Genomic DNA, 17,229 nt, shown 5'->3' with positions numbered 1-17,229 from the left:
TATTATTTCAAATACTAAAATCTGTTGTGTTCATCTGCAGAAATTGCATCTGAGTGTTGCTCATTTTCATGGTACAACAGGGTAGTTAAAATGGAAAACGAGTTAAAATGATGTTTCCTTTAAAAAAATACCTTTTATCTTTTGTTTCTTGAGCTAATTGATTGCTATTTGCAATGTATTGTGAAATTGCTGGGTAAGAAGAAGAATGATTGAAGGTGAAACACGACAGAGTTTTCAAGCACTCTGAGAATTCTTGTAAAAGGAATTAACAAATCCACCAAATAGATCAGTGTATTTGTTCCTAGTATTTTCTTTCCTGGAAGCAAACACAATCAAGTGTGACTGTCAATGAATCAGACAAACTACGGGGTCCACCTTTCATAACCTGCAGGGCTGAGGCAGGTAAACAAAGGAAACCGAAGGCAGAAGAGAAGTAGTAGTCTTGTTCCTGATGCAGAAGGACTGGTTCCTGGCTTCCAGATGAATTTGGAAGAAAATAAAGTTGAGTTCAGCAGTCACATTGTATTTCTTGTTTTTATGGGTGACTTCTGATTGCAGCTTTTATCAGTTTATTGATTGGTTTTATGTAGTTCATTAAAACCTGTAGCAGCACAATACTTGCTGGAGAAACTTAATTTTCTTTCTTGGCAGACCTTTGTCTGGTGCCACTGGTTGCAGTGCTTTCTGCAAGTATTGAGGCTGAAAAGTGTAACTTTTTAGGTGTAACTGGAAATCTGTCACAATCTTCACAGTTCTCAACTCTAGTAGCATATCAGCTTCTAAGTGATTAACATTTAAAGCATGCTGCTCCAGAGTAAGCAATGTAGCCATAATATAGAGAGTAGATGTAGGATAACAGGTACCTATAGCTGTTTCTGAGTCTTCCTTTATATGTATTTGCAGGCGAAAGTGAAGTTCTGGCAAGGATCAGGAGTGGACATTGACAGTTCTGTTTTGTAGTGGGAAAATTATTTGGGTGTTTATTTTATGGTAACATTTTTATTAAAAAAATCAGAACCCTCTTTCGTAAGCACAATATATGTACATTTTAAAAGCGTGGTTTCTTTTAAATTAAAATGCTAGATATTTTCATCTTTTCCATGAAGTCTTGCCCCCTTAATATTTTTTCAGGGCAGTTAAGGCCACCACCTCAAGTTAAACATAAGCTTACTGGGAACAGGTTTTTAATCTCTCAATCTTTTTTTTTATTGTTGTTTAATTTTTCATGATGTAACATTGAAACTACTGATCTGCAGTATTCCTTTCTGACTAGTTCTCCTGTCACCCCTGTGAACCAAAGTATAAATGAACTTGTGATGGAAATAAATAAATAGGAGACTTTTCGTCCTCCAACTAAATTAAAACTGGACACTAAAACCAATGTATGCATACAGCTACAAGGACAAGCTCAGACTGGCTTGTGCTATTTCCAGCAGGTGCAGAACTGTGGTCAGACTCTTTGGCAGAGTGTGTAAGGGCAGAAATTGAGTAGTAAGAGATCGTGCATGTGCTGCTGTCTTTCAGCAGTTATGGGAAAGATTAAAATGGGAATTTCTGACCTAATTGCAGCTAGAAGACAGATGCAAAGTACTGAACTCTGAACTGAAGCTGCCTTAGTGTGATACCGTAGGTCTATAAGCTTAAAATGTTTTTTTTTCTGTATTTTTTTTAAACTGTGAAGTCACATCCTTCAATTGGTAGAGAGTGGTGTAAACTTCTCATTCCTGTGTAATGAGGACATATTTCACAAAAAAAGTATTACTGTGAAATGCTGAGGATTGCTTGTAAGCAAAGGCATAATACCTTAAAGAGGACTTCAAAGCTCTACTGATGGAAACAGCATTTCCCGTGGCAGTGTCCTTTTACTGATTTCTGTCTGATTTTTCAGCAAGTGTTTCCTGCTGCCTTTGAGGAAGGGAAATTGAAACCAGTCTTTGTCATTTCAAGTTCCACTTTCAGCCTTTTCTTCTGGATGCTCTGCAAGTACACAGTGTCAGGGCAGGGCAGGATGCGGCTTGGTGGCTGCCTGAGCAACTGAAGAACTTTGGTAATATCCAGGCTGTGCATTTCTGTTCCCCTACTTGCTGATGTAAGTTGGTATTAACAAAATAACATTGACTTCATCAGGTGACAGGCTTGATGCATGTTTGTATGTCACCCTACTTGACTTGCTTTTTATTGTCCTAATCATGAATGATTCAGTATGTATCCTTTCCTGCTCAGTTCAGCTCCATGTGATTCCTAAGACATTAAATAAAAGCTGTGTCTTATCAATTCACTTCAGCAGCCCACAGAGTCATGTGTACATTAGAAAATTGATTTTGAGAAGTCTGCCACTCCAGTTTATTGCTTATGCTGCTGTTTGTAGTATTTTGTGCAAAACAGACAGCTGAATTAACTTACAAAACACTAAATTAACTTGCAGAGGGAAAGTTACAGCACTTTAGGAACTTAGCTGGGATGTTTGTAAAAAAGTTGGTATGAAAGTGAGGTGGAGAATGGTACCTGTGATTATTTGTCTGTCTGGTGGTGGTGGTTATATTCAACTATGTGCATTGCTCAGATTGTATCTCCTAAACAGCAACTGGCTTAGTGAAGATCTTTTTTGATTAGTATCCTTCTTAACACAGAAGGTAAGAAGGTCTTTTCCATCCACTTGCTTTGACTATAAGACTAGGCTCTTTGTGTCTTGGTTTCCAAACACCATTCCTTCAGGGCTGAAGAGAAATTTGATATTCAAAGCTTGCAGTATTTCCTCCAGTTCTGTAGAACTGGAGTAAGCACTTCCAGACAAAAGTCTGTGATTAAAACAAAACACATTCTTCTTTATGAATGAAGAGTTAATTTTCTGTGAAATACCAAGATTAGCTTTTTTGCTTGCTTTATTCGGAATCATGATATGTTTCATACAGTGTAATAATGTTTTTTTGTTCTCACTAATTTGTGAAATGCTTGTTTAGGGTGTGTGCATGTGTTCTTGGTAAGCACTTAATAAACTAGATTGATCTTTTTGGCAAAGGCTGCATTGTGTAGAACAAATTAAACCTGAAATAACAGTTGTTTCAGATTATTTTTCTGAAAGCGTAATTGCATATATTCTTCTTCCTACTGGCTGCTGAAATGGGTTTCCCGATAATGTTTTATTATTCTGGTTTATTTCAACAATACATATATAGTAGTTTTGTTTCTATTCCACTGACAAACCTAGAGCCTCCAGTGGTAATTCTTCACCAGCAATTTTTTATAATTGTAATAACCATGGAACTTTGTGAAATATAGTGGAAGTATTTTCCCAAAGTTTATGTGCTATAAATAAAATCCCAATTTTCTTTTTTCCACAGAATCATTTATGGGTTTTTTTTCCAGGAAAAAGGGAGTGCAAATAGATATTTTTAAAACTGCCTATCTGTTAGAACATTTCTGAATACTTTAATATCTTATTTTATATGAGTTTATATGAGCGTTTATATGGCTCTTGTTTCTTTTTTAATCTCCATCAGTTCTAAGAATTTGGACATATGCTAAAATGCTAATTAAGGCACTTGAACATATTTAACAGAGTGCTTATGTCCTATTTTAGCTGTGTGTGTCAGGGGTAAATTGAATTAAACCACTATGTTGCCATCCTGAAAGGGATTTAGGAGTCTAATGGTCCATCATGTGCTCCTCTTTACCTACAGCTGATAGCTGTGGAGCCATGATTGTAGTCCAAGGAGCAGCATTACTGAGGCCCCTTCATAGACTGGGTCACCTCATGTGACTTAAGGCATAGTCTTGTCTCCAGGCTTATCTTTGAACATTTTTCAGAATGCTTTATAGGCACTTGTGAACTTAAGGTGTCAGTTTTTTGGGTGTTTTTAGGAAATAAAGTACCATTTAACCATCAGGTCAAAAAGATTTTGTCTGAATCAGAAACCTAAGCTTTTGCTCTTGTGTTGTATCTCTGCAGCAATGCTGACGGACTATTAACTGATACTGGTCTTCGTATCTTTACTGGGATCAGATTCTGGCACAGTGATTTTATTATCATCTCTTTATACTCAGACAAAAAGAAAAAAGTTAACATTGTAGTTAATAAATATTTAATCTTTCTCTTTTTGAAAATGATGTCATGTAAGTGGCTATGAAAAGAGATCAAAACTTTTAAAACAGTGTCTTGTAGGTGTCTCCCAAAGGAGGCAAACAATACAAGCTTGCATTACACAAGCAAAAAGGCGATTCTAGCCCAAGCCTTTCCTTTCTGCCTTTCCTTCATCTTTTCTGGTTCTATGTTGGTGTGTTTTTATGCAAAACCAAGCATCTTTTGTGTTCAGGGAAAGGAGAAATAGAAGCATCTGAGTTTGTTAACAGATTTGACAAACTGTGGCAGCAAAAGCTATCTTTTTTATATTTTGGCATGAGCAGTCACCCTTTTATTGGGCCATTAATGCTATTTCAGAGCCTCACGCTGTATCCACAAGCAATAATTTAGCAGTTGTTTATCAGGAGCTTTCATAAAGCTCTGAATAGTATTATAACATTCAGTAACACTAACAACAGCATTTCAGAATCCATGCCAGTTTACGCAGGATATCTGTGAACGTAGTTGTTCGGGGATGCATGACCCACATAACCTATAAATGTGATTGGAATTTACAGTGCTGGCATAGGTTGATGGATAGCAGATTAGAGCCCTGATTAACCATGTGATTCACAGGCTGGGAATATATTGTCCTAAGAAAGATTCATTAGATGAAATCAGAATTTCAAGTGGTCAGATGAAATTCAAGCACTCTGTTTGCTTTCCTTCCCCCTTTACCCCCCTTGTGTTTTTCTTTTTAGGTTGCCCTCTTACTCGTTTATTTATTTATTTTATTTTATTTCCAGAGCTGGAAAATACTACTTTGATGAATCTGTTCCTCACCCTAAAGCTGTCTGTCTGTTGTTCATCAGAAAGCAGGTCGCAGTTCAGTGAGCAGAAGAAAAGATTTTAATAGAAGCTGTGCCAAGGGCTGTAATGCATCATTTTAGGGCCCTAATTACACTACAATGACAAATATCAATGGTGACAACAGCAATAACCTACATCCTTTAATGGCTATGCTGGAAGAGGAGTTTGGGCACTGTGCCATCGGATTAGACTTGGTTTCAAAACATAGGCCATTAGAAGAGTGTGTGTCCACAGCATTATTGGCTGATAACTGAAGCCCAGTGGAAGGGCCTGTAAATAAATGAAGCCTCTCTAAAGCCTGGTCCCATGGGACAAAAGAGGTAAAATTAGATGACTGTGAAAGCAGCCATGTTTCCGAGGCAACTTTGGCTTTCCATGTGAGGAACTGGATGCCTGATTTTATGAAATCATACTTTTTCCTTCTCCTGGCATTTACACTGATTGTGAAAAACCCATTGACCTGATGCCTAGCAGATAAAAAGAAATCCTAAACTGTTGTTCAAATGTAGGGTTTTAAAAATGCGTGTGAGTGTAGAAATACAGAGTTGTGCTTTACCTTGTGACAGAGTCTGTACCTTAGGCAAAGAAGAATGAGTTTCCAGGCTTCCTCCAGGGATACTAGGAATAGGTCTACTGAGACGCTAACCTATGGCATCAGTACCTACACCTTCAAGCTTCAGGGCAGCATTGCAAGAAACCCACTCAACTAGCTTCTGGCAGCTAACTCCTTTCTCTTGTATGTTTTGTGGAAGACAGTCAAGCCTGCGGCTGTGGCATTATCTCCTGCAGTTAGTTGGAGAAACAGTTGCAGTGTTGAGACAGAGTGTACTTCATATTTACTGTGTGAAAGTGTCTGTTTTGAGACTTTCCTTGGTACAGAATGTGTACCTATCTTGTGTCCATACACAGTGTTTTCCTTCATGCCGTCGGACTGCCTGTGGTCTCCAAAGGTAGGCACTCCATGCCTCAGTCATGCTGTGTCTCTGCAGTCTGCTGCTGCTCAGCTGGGCTGTTTCCTTGCTGCTTGAGTGTGGAAGATGATAAAAGGTAACTTTATTCACAACCATGCAACTGGGGATGCTCTTTGTTAGGGAAAGTAAAGACTTTTAATAAGGGAAAAAATGCAAACACTTTAGTATAGTAAGGGCTTTTTGGCTTTGTTGTGACTGGTCTAGCATAGAAGTGCTGCTGGGGAATGTTTAGACATCACTTGAAGCTGTTTTAGCTCTTTCTTCTCCATAGGCTGAGCTGGATGCTTTCTCCATCAGCTCACTTCCCTGTATACAGCATGAAAGGAGTTGTTGTTCTGCACTCCGGTGGGATTGATACCAAGAGATTATTGCAGTCGTGTAGCTGTTCATATTCAGTCACCTGTTTTCAGTTACTTACAACTTTTTGGAAAACTCTTTTTAGCTGAACGTTTCCCAGGTTCAGAATCTGCCAGAGGTGGATTTTTTTATAAATACTGAGCAAATATGTTTCAGCCACTTTTTGGCCAGAAGAGCAGTAGAAGAGAGACACTTCTGTTGGGGAGGGGGGAGAGAAGTGATCAAAAGAGAAACATCATAATTGAAATAACTTGAAATATCTATGGTTGAGTACCTTACTTGAGAAGAAATGCCTCAAAGTGAATAGAATAAAATTATTTTTGTTGACTAAGCTGTATCCTAGCTGAACGGTAATTTACAGGTTTGATGGGGAAACCAGTGAAGTTTTATAGCCTGTGTTACCCAGGAGGTCAGATAAGACAGTTGTAACAGTCCTTTCTGGCCTTAAAATCTATGAATCAACAAGCCTTTTAAAATTAGATGCTGAGCTCCTGCATGGCACTTTGAGCTGGTTTTGTTCTCAGTTCCTTAGCAGTGCACTAAAGGTATCCAGCTGAGGTAGAAGAGTGGTTTTCCAAAGGCTACTCCCTAGAGCTATGCAGGGGAAGGTTGTGACAGGCCCTTTAAAGATGGAGAGGAGTTGTTTTGCATCAGAAGAAAGCACAATGTGCCTTTTTTTTTATGAAGGCACATATGTGTGTTAAACGGCAGGTGAGGCTGGCCTCAGCTTATGTCAGGACAGGGGCCCTTTGGAATTTTGTGCTCATGTGGAAAAGCCTTGAAGAATAAAATGTGTAGTTTTCTCTCTGGCTTTAAGGCACTCAGGAGATTTCTCCAAAAAAAAATAGCAGTGTGGCTGGAACCCAAAATTTGGAAATTACTTGATTAATGGTGCTGGAACCACTAAGAACAGGTACTTTACAGCTGTGCCTTGTACTACAGTCAAATACTGTTTCTCAAGTAATGCTGTATTGGATTGTACAGCCTTTCTGGCTGAAGCTTAGCTGCACACAACTTGTCACTCCCTGTGCTGCCTGTGTAACAAGCAGTTAATAAATTTCCTTGTCAACTAATGTAGTGGATGCTGTCTGCTTAAAGGAATATTTAAGTTTTACAGTGTGGGATATCTGATTTTATAAATGCATTTGAAATTTGTGGATAATTTAGCTTTTTGCTGAACAGAACATATTCTGAAGTGTCCTATAAGATACCTATGTTGCTGAATAAATAGAAAAGATGTAGTAGACAAATACAAAAAAATTATTAAAAGGCATAAATTTAATGAGACAAGGACTTGCATAAACAGTGAAGACCAGTGAGGAGATACAAGGACAGTTTAACACAGAAATTGCTATATAAATGGCATATGGGAATCTAGATGGATTTCAGAGAAATGAAGTTGCATTGCAAAATAGTGTGTATTAACTTGTATGTATCACCCAGTATGCACAAGGGGGCAGAGTTAGTTTCACATGTACTCTTACCTCTTGCAAACCATGTCTGCTGGTTATGTAGCTAACTGTAATATTCCTTGAACCCAGATTTATTTCATATGAACTTCTGACTTTTTGCTGCTACTTCTGAGCCTTTCTGATCTATAGATTCTTTTCTAAGTGTTTGCCATTTAAAAGACAGCATACCAAAAAGGCTGGAAGGTTTGCTGTTAAAAGAAGGAAGGCTAAATTGCGTGGTAGTATGTCTTTATCACATGATTTATGACTTTGTGGGAGGAAAAGTGTTCTGTCCTATCGTAAATGAGGAACTGATCCTGGTTAGAATTTATTGTAAGAAAGTTATGATTTATTGTAGGAAAGTCTGTGTGGCTTTAAATACTCTGCTTCTGGAGCTGTAATTCTTGTGTTATCTAGCCAAATCTCCTCTGTCTCTATTGAGATTTTCATATTAAATACACAGAATAAGAATTGATCTCTGGTATGAAAATAAAATATTGTATATTATTAATTTGTGATTACAGTTGCCACACGAAAGTAACTATTACTAACCAGTAGAATAGACAACAGCAGAAGTGTGTTACAAGACTGCAGTATTCCTTTCTGAAATACATGGTCAAATGATTATCACTAAGGTTGTATATTACAAGCCTAATGTTCCCATGATATGCACTGTTACAAATAAATGGTGTATTTGTTCCCTTTGCTTACAGTGGCATTGCTATAATTTGAAATGATCCTTCCTTTTGCATCGTAGGAGAGAGTTCAGTTTGATACACAGAATTTTGTTACCTTTTTTGTTACATCTCCTGAAGATTTTGTTCTTTAAATTCCTGTGATTGTGTAATCAAAATTAACTACTCTTTTTGTCAGTTCTAAACAGTGGATTTTTTTAGGATAAGGTTTTAGCCAGAAATTACTAGCCTCCTAAGTATTTTTGAATCTGTGTGCAAACACTTTTGTTATTTTGAGAATATTTCTTGGCCAGAGGATGGCCAGAGTTGAAAAAAACCAAGCAAATGTCTCTTTAGGGTTCATGGGTGACAGTCTCATTTGAGAATTTATGTAATTGAACTTTGTTTTTCTTGTGGCTTTCAGGCAGAAATTGTCAAGAGGCTGAATGCTATATGTGCACAAGTCATTCCCTTCCTGTCCCAAGAGGTAGGTAGTCATTTGTACTGCTTCTGATCTAAACGATTGCCTCATCATATCTCTTACGAAAGTGGGACTTTGTGTTGAGACTGTTTCCTTATGAATCTCTTGGCACTTGTAGATGACTTTCCACTGTGCTGTTATCACTGTAACTTCATTATCTTCTTCAAGCCTATTGTAATACCATTTAAATATATTTATGAAATGGAATGTGTTGTAATGTCAAAGCAAAACTACAGTTTAAATATTTTTCTTTAATGTATGATGTAGTTTATCTTGAAATTATGATTTTGTGAGTCTCAAAAGACAGCTTGCAAAAAATGCTAGAAAGGCATAATTTGTGCTACATCCTTGGCAATGAACATTAAAGTTGGGCAGAAACTTCTGTTTTGGTACATGAATAGTGGTGTTCAACACAGCAGGCATAGAAACACAGCTTTTATTTTGCCTTTTTTCTCTCTGCATCCCAGATTACTTACTACCTTAAATCTTTCTATGTTTTTGTGTATTTGGGGAATATAAACAGAAAATTGAAACTCACTGTGAGCTAATTTCCCTAAGCATTAATTTTCTCCAAATTATGATTTGCTGGTATTATTGTGAGTGCATTGTAGATAATTTAAGAGGCACTGGGATTTGGGGGAGTTGACGGGAGCTAATGAGGGAGCTTCCGAGCAACGGGTGTGTGTGAAGTAAAAAAGAAGTGTGGTTCGTGAAAAGAAGCCACAGGTGCATAATGGCTTCCCTTGTTCACCCCTCTGAAGGAAAGGGACTGGAGGCTGGGGTCTGTTTGCACAGGTTAGTGTTCATCAATTTAGCACATGGTTTCATTTCAATACAATATGTGAAGCTGTGAAGTCAAAACTGGAAGGTGTCTTTTTGTGTATTGCATGTGTAAAACGTCATGCCTGAGAACATGATGTGACTATTTCTCCTGGCTTTTCACTTGTTGCATAAAATGCCAGTGCTTTTCAAGAGAGCTGCTCAGCCGGCTGCAAACAAGAGGCTGTGTGCTCCATGTTGCTGTTCAGTTAATGAGCTTCATGCGTGCCACATGTGTTTGTATCTGTGTGTGTTTGAAACGAGAATAATGCCATCAAAACTAGAAGTGTTTGTGAGTGCCACTGTACTCTGCTTACTAAGATGGATTTGTGGAAACTAAATGATATGTAATGTTCTAGCTTGATTGCTGGGGGACCAGAATTCAAGTCCTGCACAGATCTAAAACAAGTAGCTGTTTTGTACTTTGACTGCTTCAGAGTCTCTATAGGTGTAGTTACATGGTTTTATTTGCTGTGCAGGGATAGCATACCATATATAAACAGCAGGGAAGGATTGAGAAGGGAAACATAAAAACACTTTTCATGTGTCTTGACAGTGCAACTGACAGTGACAGTTTCTGTAATGGGCTTAGGAAAATCTTGATGGTTGTTTGACCTCTTCTAGTAAGAATACATAATTAAATCAGTCTATATTGGTATACGCTGATGTGTCAAAAGAGAACTGAGCTTCAGGTTTGAGTATCCTGCTAGTCTTGGTTTCCCTCTAATTTGTGTCTTTGAAAAGTGAATGTCTTAATGGATGTCTCTTTATTTCGTCATCTAGATTAATAGAGAATTGAGTTGCAGCATGCTTTTGCTGTTTGTGCATTTTGCATACAGTCTAATTGTGGAATAGTGGCTGAAAAATGTGATCAGGCTCCTTTATATTGTGCCTGAGGGAAAAATGAACAAAATACAGTGGTTGCATGCACTGATGGCAACATTATTGCCTCATAATAGCACCAGGTTAACTTGTCTTACTGCTTGTTAACTTTGTAAGGAATCAATGGCTTGTGAGAACTCAGTTAGAAGTAAGAAATTTTGGGGAAAATCACTAGAGATCTTGTGAAAAGGATGTATTTATAATACATCACACTACTGTGTACTACTGTCTGCTTTGTTTAGCAGCAATCCAGTAAAGTATTCAGTAAAGTCTCCAGGTCTCAGTCAGTTTTACTGCGCTGTACATCATCTAAGCATATATTTAAAACAAAGTTTCTAACATGCCTAAATACACAGTCAACTGGTACCATGTTTTTACATTTATTCCAGTTTAGGCAGACTGTAAAATACAGCACCAAGAAATACAAACTTCCCATTTTCATAGGAAAGCGTGATTCTGTGGTCAAGACACGAGATGGACCTCAGGGGTGATGTGTATTCGATTTCTGCTGTGGCTTTGGGCTTCCTGTGTTGCAACAGTCATTTTGCACCTCTGTGTGATATTGTGAGATACCAGCGTGCTCAAAGTAGTTCCTATTGCATAAGATAAAAGGGGTGCCTGCAAGGGTCTAGACTATAGTCACGCAGTTAATTTAGTTTTGATCTGCTGCAGTTGGTATAGATAGTTGAATGTCCCCGTGCTTGAATGACCTAGACAGTTCAGTGCAATTATTTTGTGTCTATAGCCATAGACAGTGCCTCTGCTAATTTATACTTTTCAACTGAATTTACCAGCTTCAGCAGAGTATGTAGCTTTCAAGTTGGGGCTGATTACTGTATGTGTGGCTGGTTGCAACTGTGGCTATCATTGTGGGCTAAGTGCTGAATGACCTCAAGTGCTGGATAGTGGCATTTCTTCAGTGTGTCTAGAGGTACTCATATATCACAATTACCTTCTTTTGAGCAAATGTTGACTGTGTTTATATTCATGAAGCACATGCGAGCTGGCCAGTGTACAGCAGATGCTGTAGTTGGGCCGACTTGGAGCTCAGCATTACTTGCAAAAGCTGCTTGAGAAGCCAGTATTGGTCCCTGTCAACTTACATGCCTCAATGTAAGCATTTTGTAAGGCTGAAGGAGGCTGTAAGAAACCTTGTTGGAAGGTTCACTTTCCCTTCCAACTGCCAGTGAACTAGCTAATAACAAGCTGAATGGGTTCTTTTTTAACAGGCATCTTCAGTTCCCTGTGCACATTAAGGTGGTCAAATATACTTACTAGTATAATAAAACGCCAAGCACTGGCATGCATACATGTAAACAAACATCAGAAAGATGTCTTCTCTTTTCAAACATTTTAATATCAGTTGATGGTTTTCCTTGTAGGAGATTGGTGTGGGCCATAATATGCTTGCTCTTCTTTGTGCATACTTTCCCTAGAGGCATTTCTAAAGCCCAGTAAATTTGAATGAGGAGGGTGAGATCCATTATATGGAAGGCAGACCAGGAGTTCTTACATACTGATCAGAAGGAAGTAGCTTTTGGTCTGAGATGTGAGGTTGAGAAAACAGAATTATTTGCCTCCATCTTAGACTTGCCCCAGACTAGAGCTAAACAGCAAGGAAACAAGGAAACTCTCAGAGATCTGTAATCCTTCTGGCAAGGAATGCATCTCATTAGCAATTTATGCATATATTGCTAATCATGTTCTTACATTTTTCTAAAGTAGTTATTATATCTTGTCTGAGTTACGGTGCCTGTGTGCAGTGACCCAACTTGTCCCTTCTAGCTTTTACAGTGTGTGCTGTACTCCGTGGTAAGTGTGTATTTGCTCTCCAATTCTCACTAGCGTTTTTGGCATGACCTTGTCTCATTATGTTGTCTCTAGATAGGGCTTCTAAGAAAGGCAGTGCTGCAGTTCTTAAGCAAGACCTGTACTTCCTCTAAACATATAATAGAACAACAAAATAATGTGAGTAAGGAATAGCAGAGGCTGCTTGCTTCTTTCAAGCAAATTGTTCAGGGAGTTTTGCTTTGAATGTTGGTGGTAGTCCTGAAGACAGTCTGTAATTAGGGGTTTTTAACACCAGTGTAACTGTGTTCATGCCTGGGGGAATTTTGGCCAGTCAGTTGCTGTCAGCACAGTGCCCCTGTCATTGGGAGTTGTGGAGAGCTCTGACATGTTATAAAAATCCCGGGAATTTTCCACCATGCTGCACTGCCTGTGCATGAGCCGAGGCTAGGTGACAACTGTGTGGTGGGACAATGTGATGGTGAAAAAGCCTACATTCTTCTTGTGGTCTCTGTAGCTGTTGCTACCCACTGTGAGACTAAAAGAAGTGATTTTCCAGCACAAGGCAAGTGCAGACACACTGCTCATTACAGAAAGCAAACAGGGGAGAAGAAACAAGAAGTTAGAAAGGAGAAACAGTATTAGTCTGCATGGGGCAGGGTACTGAGCTCATTGCTCTGGCATGTTAAATGCAGTGCAAAATACTGTTTTCCCACAACTGAAAAAACCCCAGGTCTGTCATTTGCTTGTGTGCACAGAGGAAGGCTAGCATTAAATGTGTGTGAAAGTTGCAACCCTGTGTCTGTATTTGGTTGGGGAAAAAGTAACCCTTTTATGTTGTTGCTGTTTTTACTTGGCTGTAAATCACTACGTGATCACTTGATGGACAGGCCGATGTGTACTGCTTGGTTTTAACATAATGCTGCTTGTTGCTGGTGTGCTGGCCCAGGAGGGTGTTCAGGCACATGGCAGGTATTGGAACCATCCATCCTTGGGTACCCATTCGGGCTGGGCCAGCCATCTGCTCAGTGGGCCCCTGGGCTCCCTGCCCCTCACCTTGATTTTGGGTTGCTGTGGGTCCCTGCGCCCAGATGGACTCCTTCTCTACATCTAGAGATCCGCACCCATTCCTAGAGCTGTGGCTGGTAACCTGGAGCCCCCAGTTTCAGAAGGGCTGTGAGCAGACAGCTCTTCAAACCCTGCATGGCCTGTTCAAACCCTTCATGGGCTTTCCTGGGCCTTTTTTCACTCAAGTGTGTGGTTTGTGTCTGTAACTTGAAGTAGCCCCAGGATCACTTGGGTCATGCCCCCCATTGGGGTTTTGAGAGTTGAGGGGGAGCCTGCTCAGTTGCTGCAATGAGCTGGAAGTGATGGGGAGGCTAATTACAGACCATCTATTTTGAGCCTTTTGCATATGACCCCACTGAAGATTAAATCAATGTTAAAGCAGCTAGCAATAGGAGAGTTTTAATTGTCTCTACTGTACCTAATTTAAGTTCAGTGTTACTAGGCCCTTGGGTTTTCTCCTCTCTGTGAAGTCTTGATCCCAAACCTATTAGTATCAATGAAAGATGGATTGTGTGGCTGCTCCAGCAGAAATCTGAAAGTGAGGTTTTGGTACTCCATGCCTTCGCCTTCTCTTCCTCTCGCCTAAGAATGAAATAACATTTTTCCCAAATTCTTCTGAGAGCTATTCTTTATGTGTTTGCTGTAAGGGAACAGAAAACACTCTAGCTCTTTTGGAGTTGACTTATTTTTCAAATCCTGGATGCAAATTGAAGTAATTTCTACAATGATTTTGATAAGCTTAGGCCAGTTTTTGTAGTGCCTTAGAAGTTTTTTCTTCTCCTGGGAACAGGATTTAAGTGAATTGGTGTTGGAATAGAACACTCATATATGCAAGAACTTTCTTTACCTCATTGTGAAAAGCATTGCCTGTGAAATGGTAAGAAAGAAGACTAAACTTCTCTGTAAATGCTTCTATTAAAAAGTACATATTTTAAAAACTCTTCTTTGTTCTTTTGGGGTTTTTATAATGACTTGATGAAAAATTCCGTGACCCATTTTTGGTGTGAATGACCTCCTCCAGAAAATAGTGCTGTAATTTTTATAATCACCCTGTTGACATAAGAGTCATGGGTCACCAGATTTTCAGCTATATAATCAATGAAAACTGTACCTGTTCTTAACAAGTGATGACCTGGAGCTGATAACACGTTGCCAGGAACTTGGTGCTTGAATATTATAATTTTCTTTTTTTCTGGTATCTGTGGTAGAGATACACTGGATTTTTAATTTTTTCTTCTTAAATACCAAGAATATGTTTACTCATGTTCAACCTGCTTTTTAGTCTTTACATTGTCTTCTTGTAAGTGGGAGATTGGATTTATATTGGCACTGTAGTTTTACAAAACTCTAAATGGGACTGCTGTGATTCTGTTTGCAGCTACAAAGTAGCAGTATTCTACTTGGTCTCTAGTCATTTCCTTCATGTAATTCTTCTTCGCTTAAAAAAAAAACCAACTATTTTCTTCCTTCCAGGAGTTTTTCTGAATTACCACCTTCATTCTTTGCATTTATCTGTTCTTCATAATCAGAATTTTTTACAGTGTCCCTGTTTAGGAATGGCACTCCCCAGTTTAGTGTTTCCACTAAAAAGAAAACCATGCAGCCACTTCCCCCACCACCTTCCTCTGCGGGAGAAAAAAGGCAGAGATTATGGGTTGAGATAAGAACAATTTACTGGAATGAGATAAGAAAACAGACAGTAACAGCAACAATGCTAATAACAAAAATGTACAAGGAGAGACTGATTTTCCAAGCAAAATTGTTCACCAAGCCCAGGGCCAAGTACCAATGAAAGACAGACCCTCCAGCTACCATGCTTTCCTGGACCAAAAGCTATTTCTTCCAGAACGCCCAAGAGTCCCTCAGTTGTGCCCTGAAGCAATGAGGTGAGGTGTTATAAAATAGCCCAGACACGCCCACACCTCATGGCTGCTGTGTAAAAATTAACTCTGTACTGGCCAAAACCGGGACATACTGTTATGGATGGATTTTTAGGTTTGTTTTTCCTTGCCCTGAGAGCTTTTATGCGAGAGGGCTTGTAAGTGAAAATATCATTTTTGTTTGTGTGTTGCACTGAGAATTGTGAAATCTGAGTCTGCCAAGCAGCACCTTTTTTTACAGGCCCCCCACACAGTGGGGCTTAGGGTGCTCCCATTGGGGAGTCTGGATGCTCTTCACCTCACTCTTGTGTTGGAGGTGGTCTTGAGGATTTGGGTCCTCATTTTATGCATCTTCTTACTTCTGATAAGGATGCACAGGAGGAGTTGCTGTACAGGATGGCCTGTACCTTGGCTCCATTCTGCCCATACGCACAGCCATGGAAGGGCTAACTTGAATCTTTAAAGGGACCTTCTCAACCTTTTCCTTAAACTTTGTGCCAAAAAACATCTAGATGTTGGTTTCGATACAAAGCTGGTGTTTCATTGTTACAGTTTTAGCACCTCTCCAGATCAAGACCTCCTTCCTTTCTCTGTTCGACCTGTAGCTGTAAATCAAAGATGTCTCACTCTCAGTGCAGATCACACAACCTACTTGCAGTTCTCTATGACCCTTCCTTGCACCTATTTGTTCTGTGTCATCCTGATTGTATGAGGTTGCCTGTGAAGATTAATTTGCCTCTGGTGGAGGTCTGAACAGGCATGAATCTGGTTGCAAGATGAGAACCTTATTTTGTTTGTAGTTGATGTTTTCAAATAAATACCAGTCAGTTTTCAACATACAGTAATTCTGAATTTACTGCAGGAATACAGTATCACTCAAACTGAGATAATACAACTACTGGAGCTTGTAAACTGTGTTGTTAATTATACCATGTGTTTTTGATGGACTTTTTAAAGCTATTAAAATTTACATATTGGGGATTGAAATAATTAGTTCTTTTTCACGTGTTTGACAGATTTGTGAATGTCATTTTAAATTTCTTTGTCATGGTTGAGCTGCTTTGAAATGTACCTAGGAGGAGAATCTGTATATTCTTCAGTGATGTGGGTGCCATGTGCTTGTTGAAAATATATACCTTTCTTTTCAGAATACTGGGTGGGGTTTATTCATAAAGTTTCCGTGGTTGTAAGGAAAGTGGCTTACATTTGAAGATGGCATTTAAGTTCAAAAGCACATTGTGCTGATGAGCATTTTCCCATTTAGCCAGGTTGTAAAAGAGCTCTTCGGGAAGCAGAGGTGTAATTCCTAGCATGTAATGGCATAAAAATAAAAATCCTCCTCTTGCCTATATATTTTTGCAGATCAACACACAATGTGACTGTCTATTAGAGAATACTTATTTAGATCCTGCATGTGTTAGAAAAGCAAATAAAAACAATAAAAGAAAGAAACTGTGCTTAAGAATTTAGAAACAAATAATTTTATTCTGTTTCTGATCTTCATTTATAGCACCAGCAACAAGTGGTGCAGGCTGTGGAGCGTGCCAAACAAGTGACCATGGCAGAACTGAACGCAATCATTGGGGTATGTGGTCTTTCCATTTTAGCCCTGGTAGTGTTTGTAAATAGCTTTTCTTTTTCTTTCTCTCTTGCATGAACTCATTTCCATCAGGTGGGCAAAAGTTGTGGGCAGTGGTGAAGTTCAGTAGCTTGATCTTCATAAAAGCTGGTTACTACCTGAAGACTTTTGCTTGCACTGTGCCAAGAAGACTAAAGGGGTAATTAATGTCTGTGTTGTATCTATTTCCCAAAGCAGGTTCTGTATTTGTTTTTCCTTTTTTTCCTCTTTTAATGTTCTATTTGAGGAACATTGTTTCCTTTGCATACCACGTGCCAGTCTGCTTCTGCAGCCACGGTAACAGGTAGCC

The 17,229-nt window shown here is 39.0% G+C and overlaps 1 protein-coding gene across 1 annotated transcript in view; it reads left to right on the top strand.

The window, feature by feature from the left end:
- LOC103621813 (transducin-like enhancer protein 4) overlaps window positions 1–17,229 on the top strand; it is a 96,575-nt gene that overhangs the window by 19,868 nt on the left and 59,478 nt on the right. Inside the window, exons 3-4 of the mRNA XM_017743320.1 lie at window positions 8,808–8,870; window positions 16,812–16,886. Of these exons, the coding sequence (XP_017598809.1) occupies window positions 8,808–8,870; window positions 16,812–16,886 (138 nt within the window). The remainder of the gene's footprint in view (window positions 1–8,807; window positions 8,871–16,811; window positions 16,887–17,229) is intronic.

Source organism: Corvus brachyrhynchos, unplaced genomic scaffold (genome assembly GCF_000691975.1).
Source record: "Corvus brachyrhynchos isolate BGI_N302 unplaced genomic scaffold, ASM69197v1 scaffold399, whole genome shotgun sequence".
Taxonomy (NCBI): domain Eukaryota; kingdom Metazoa; phylum Chordata; class Aves; order Passeriformes; family Corvidae; genus Corvus; species Corvus brachyrhynchos.
This window is presented reverse-complemented; position numbering and strand designations above follow the sequence as displayed.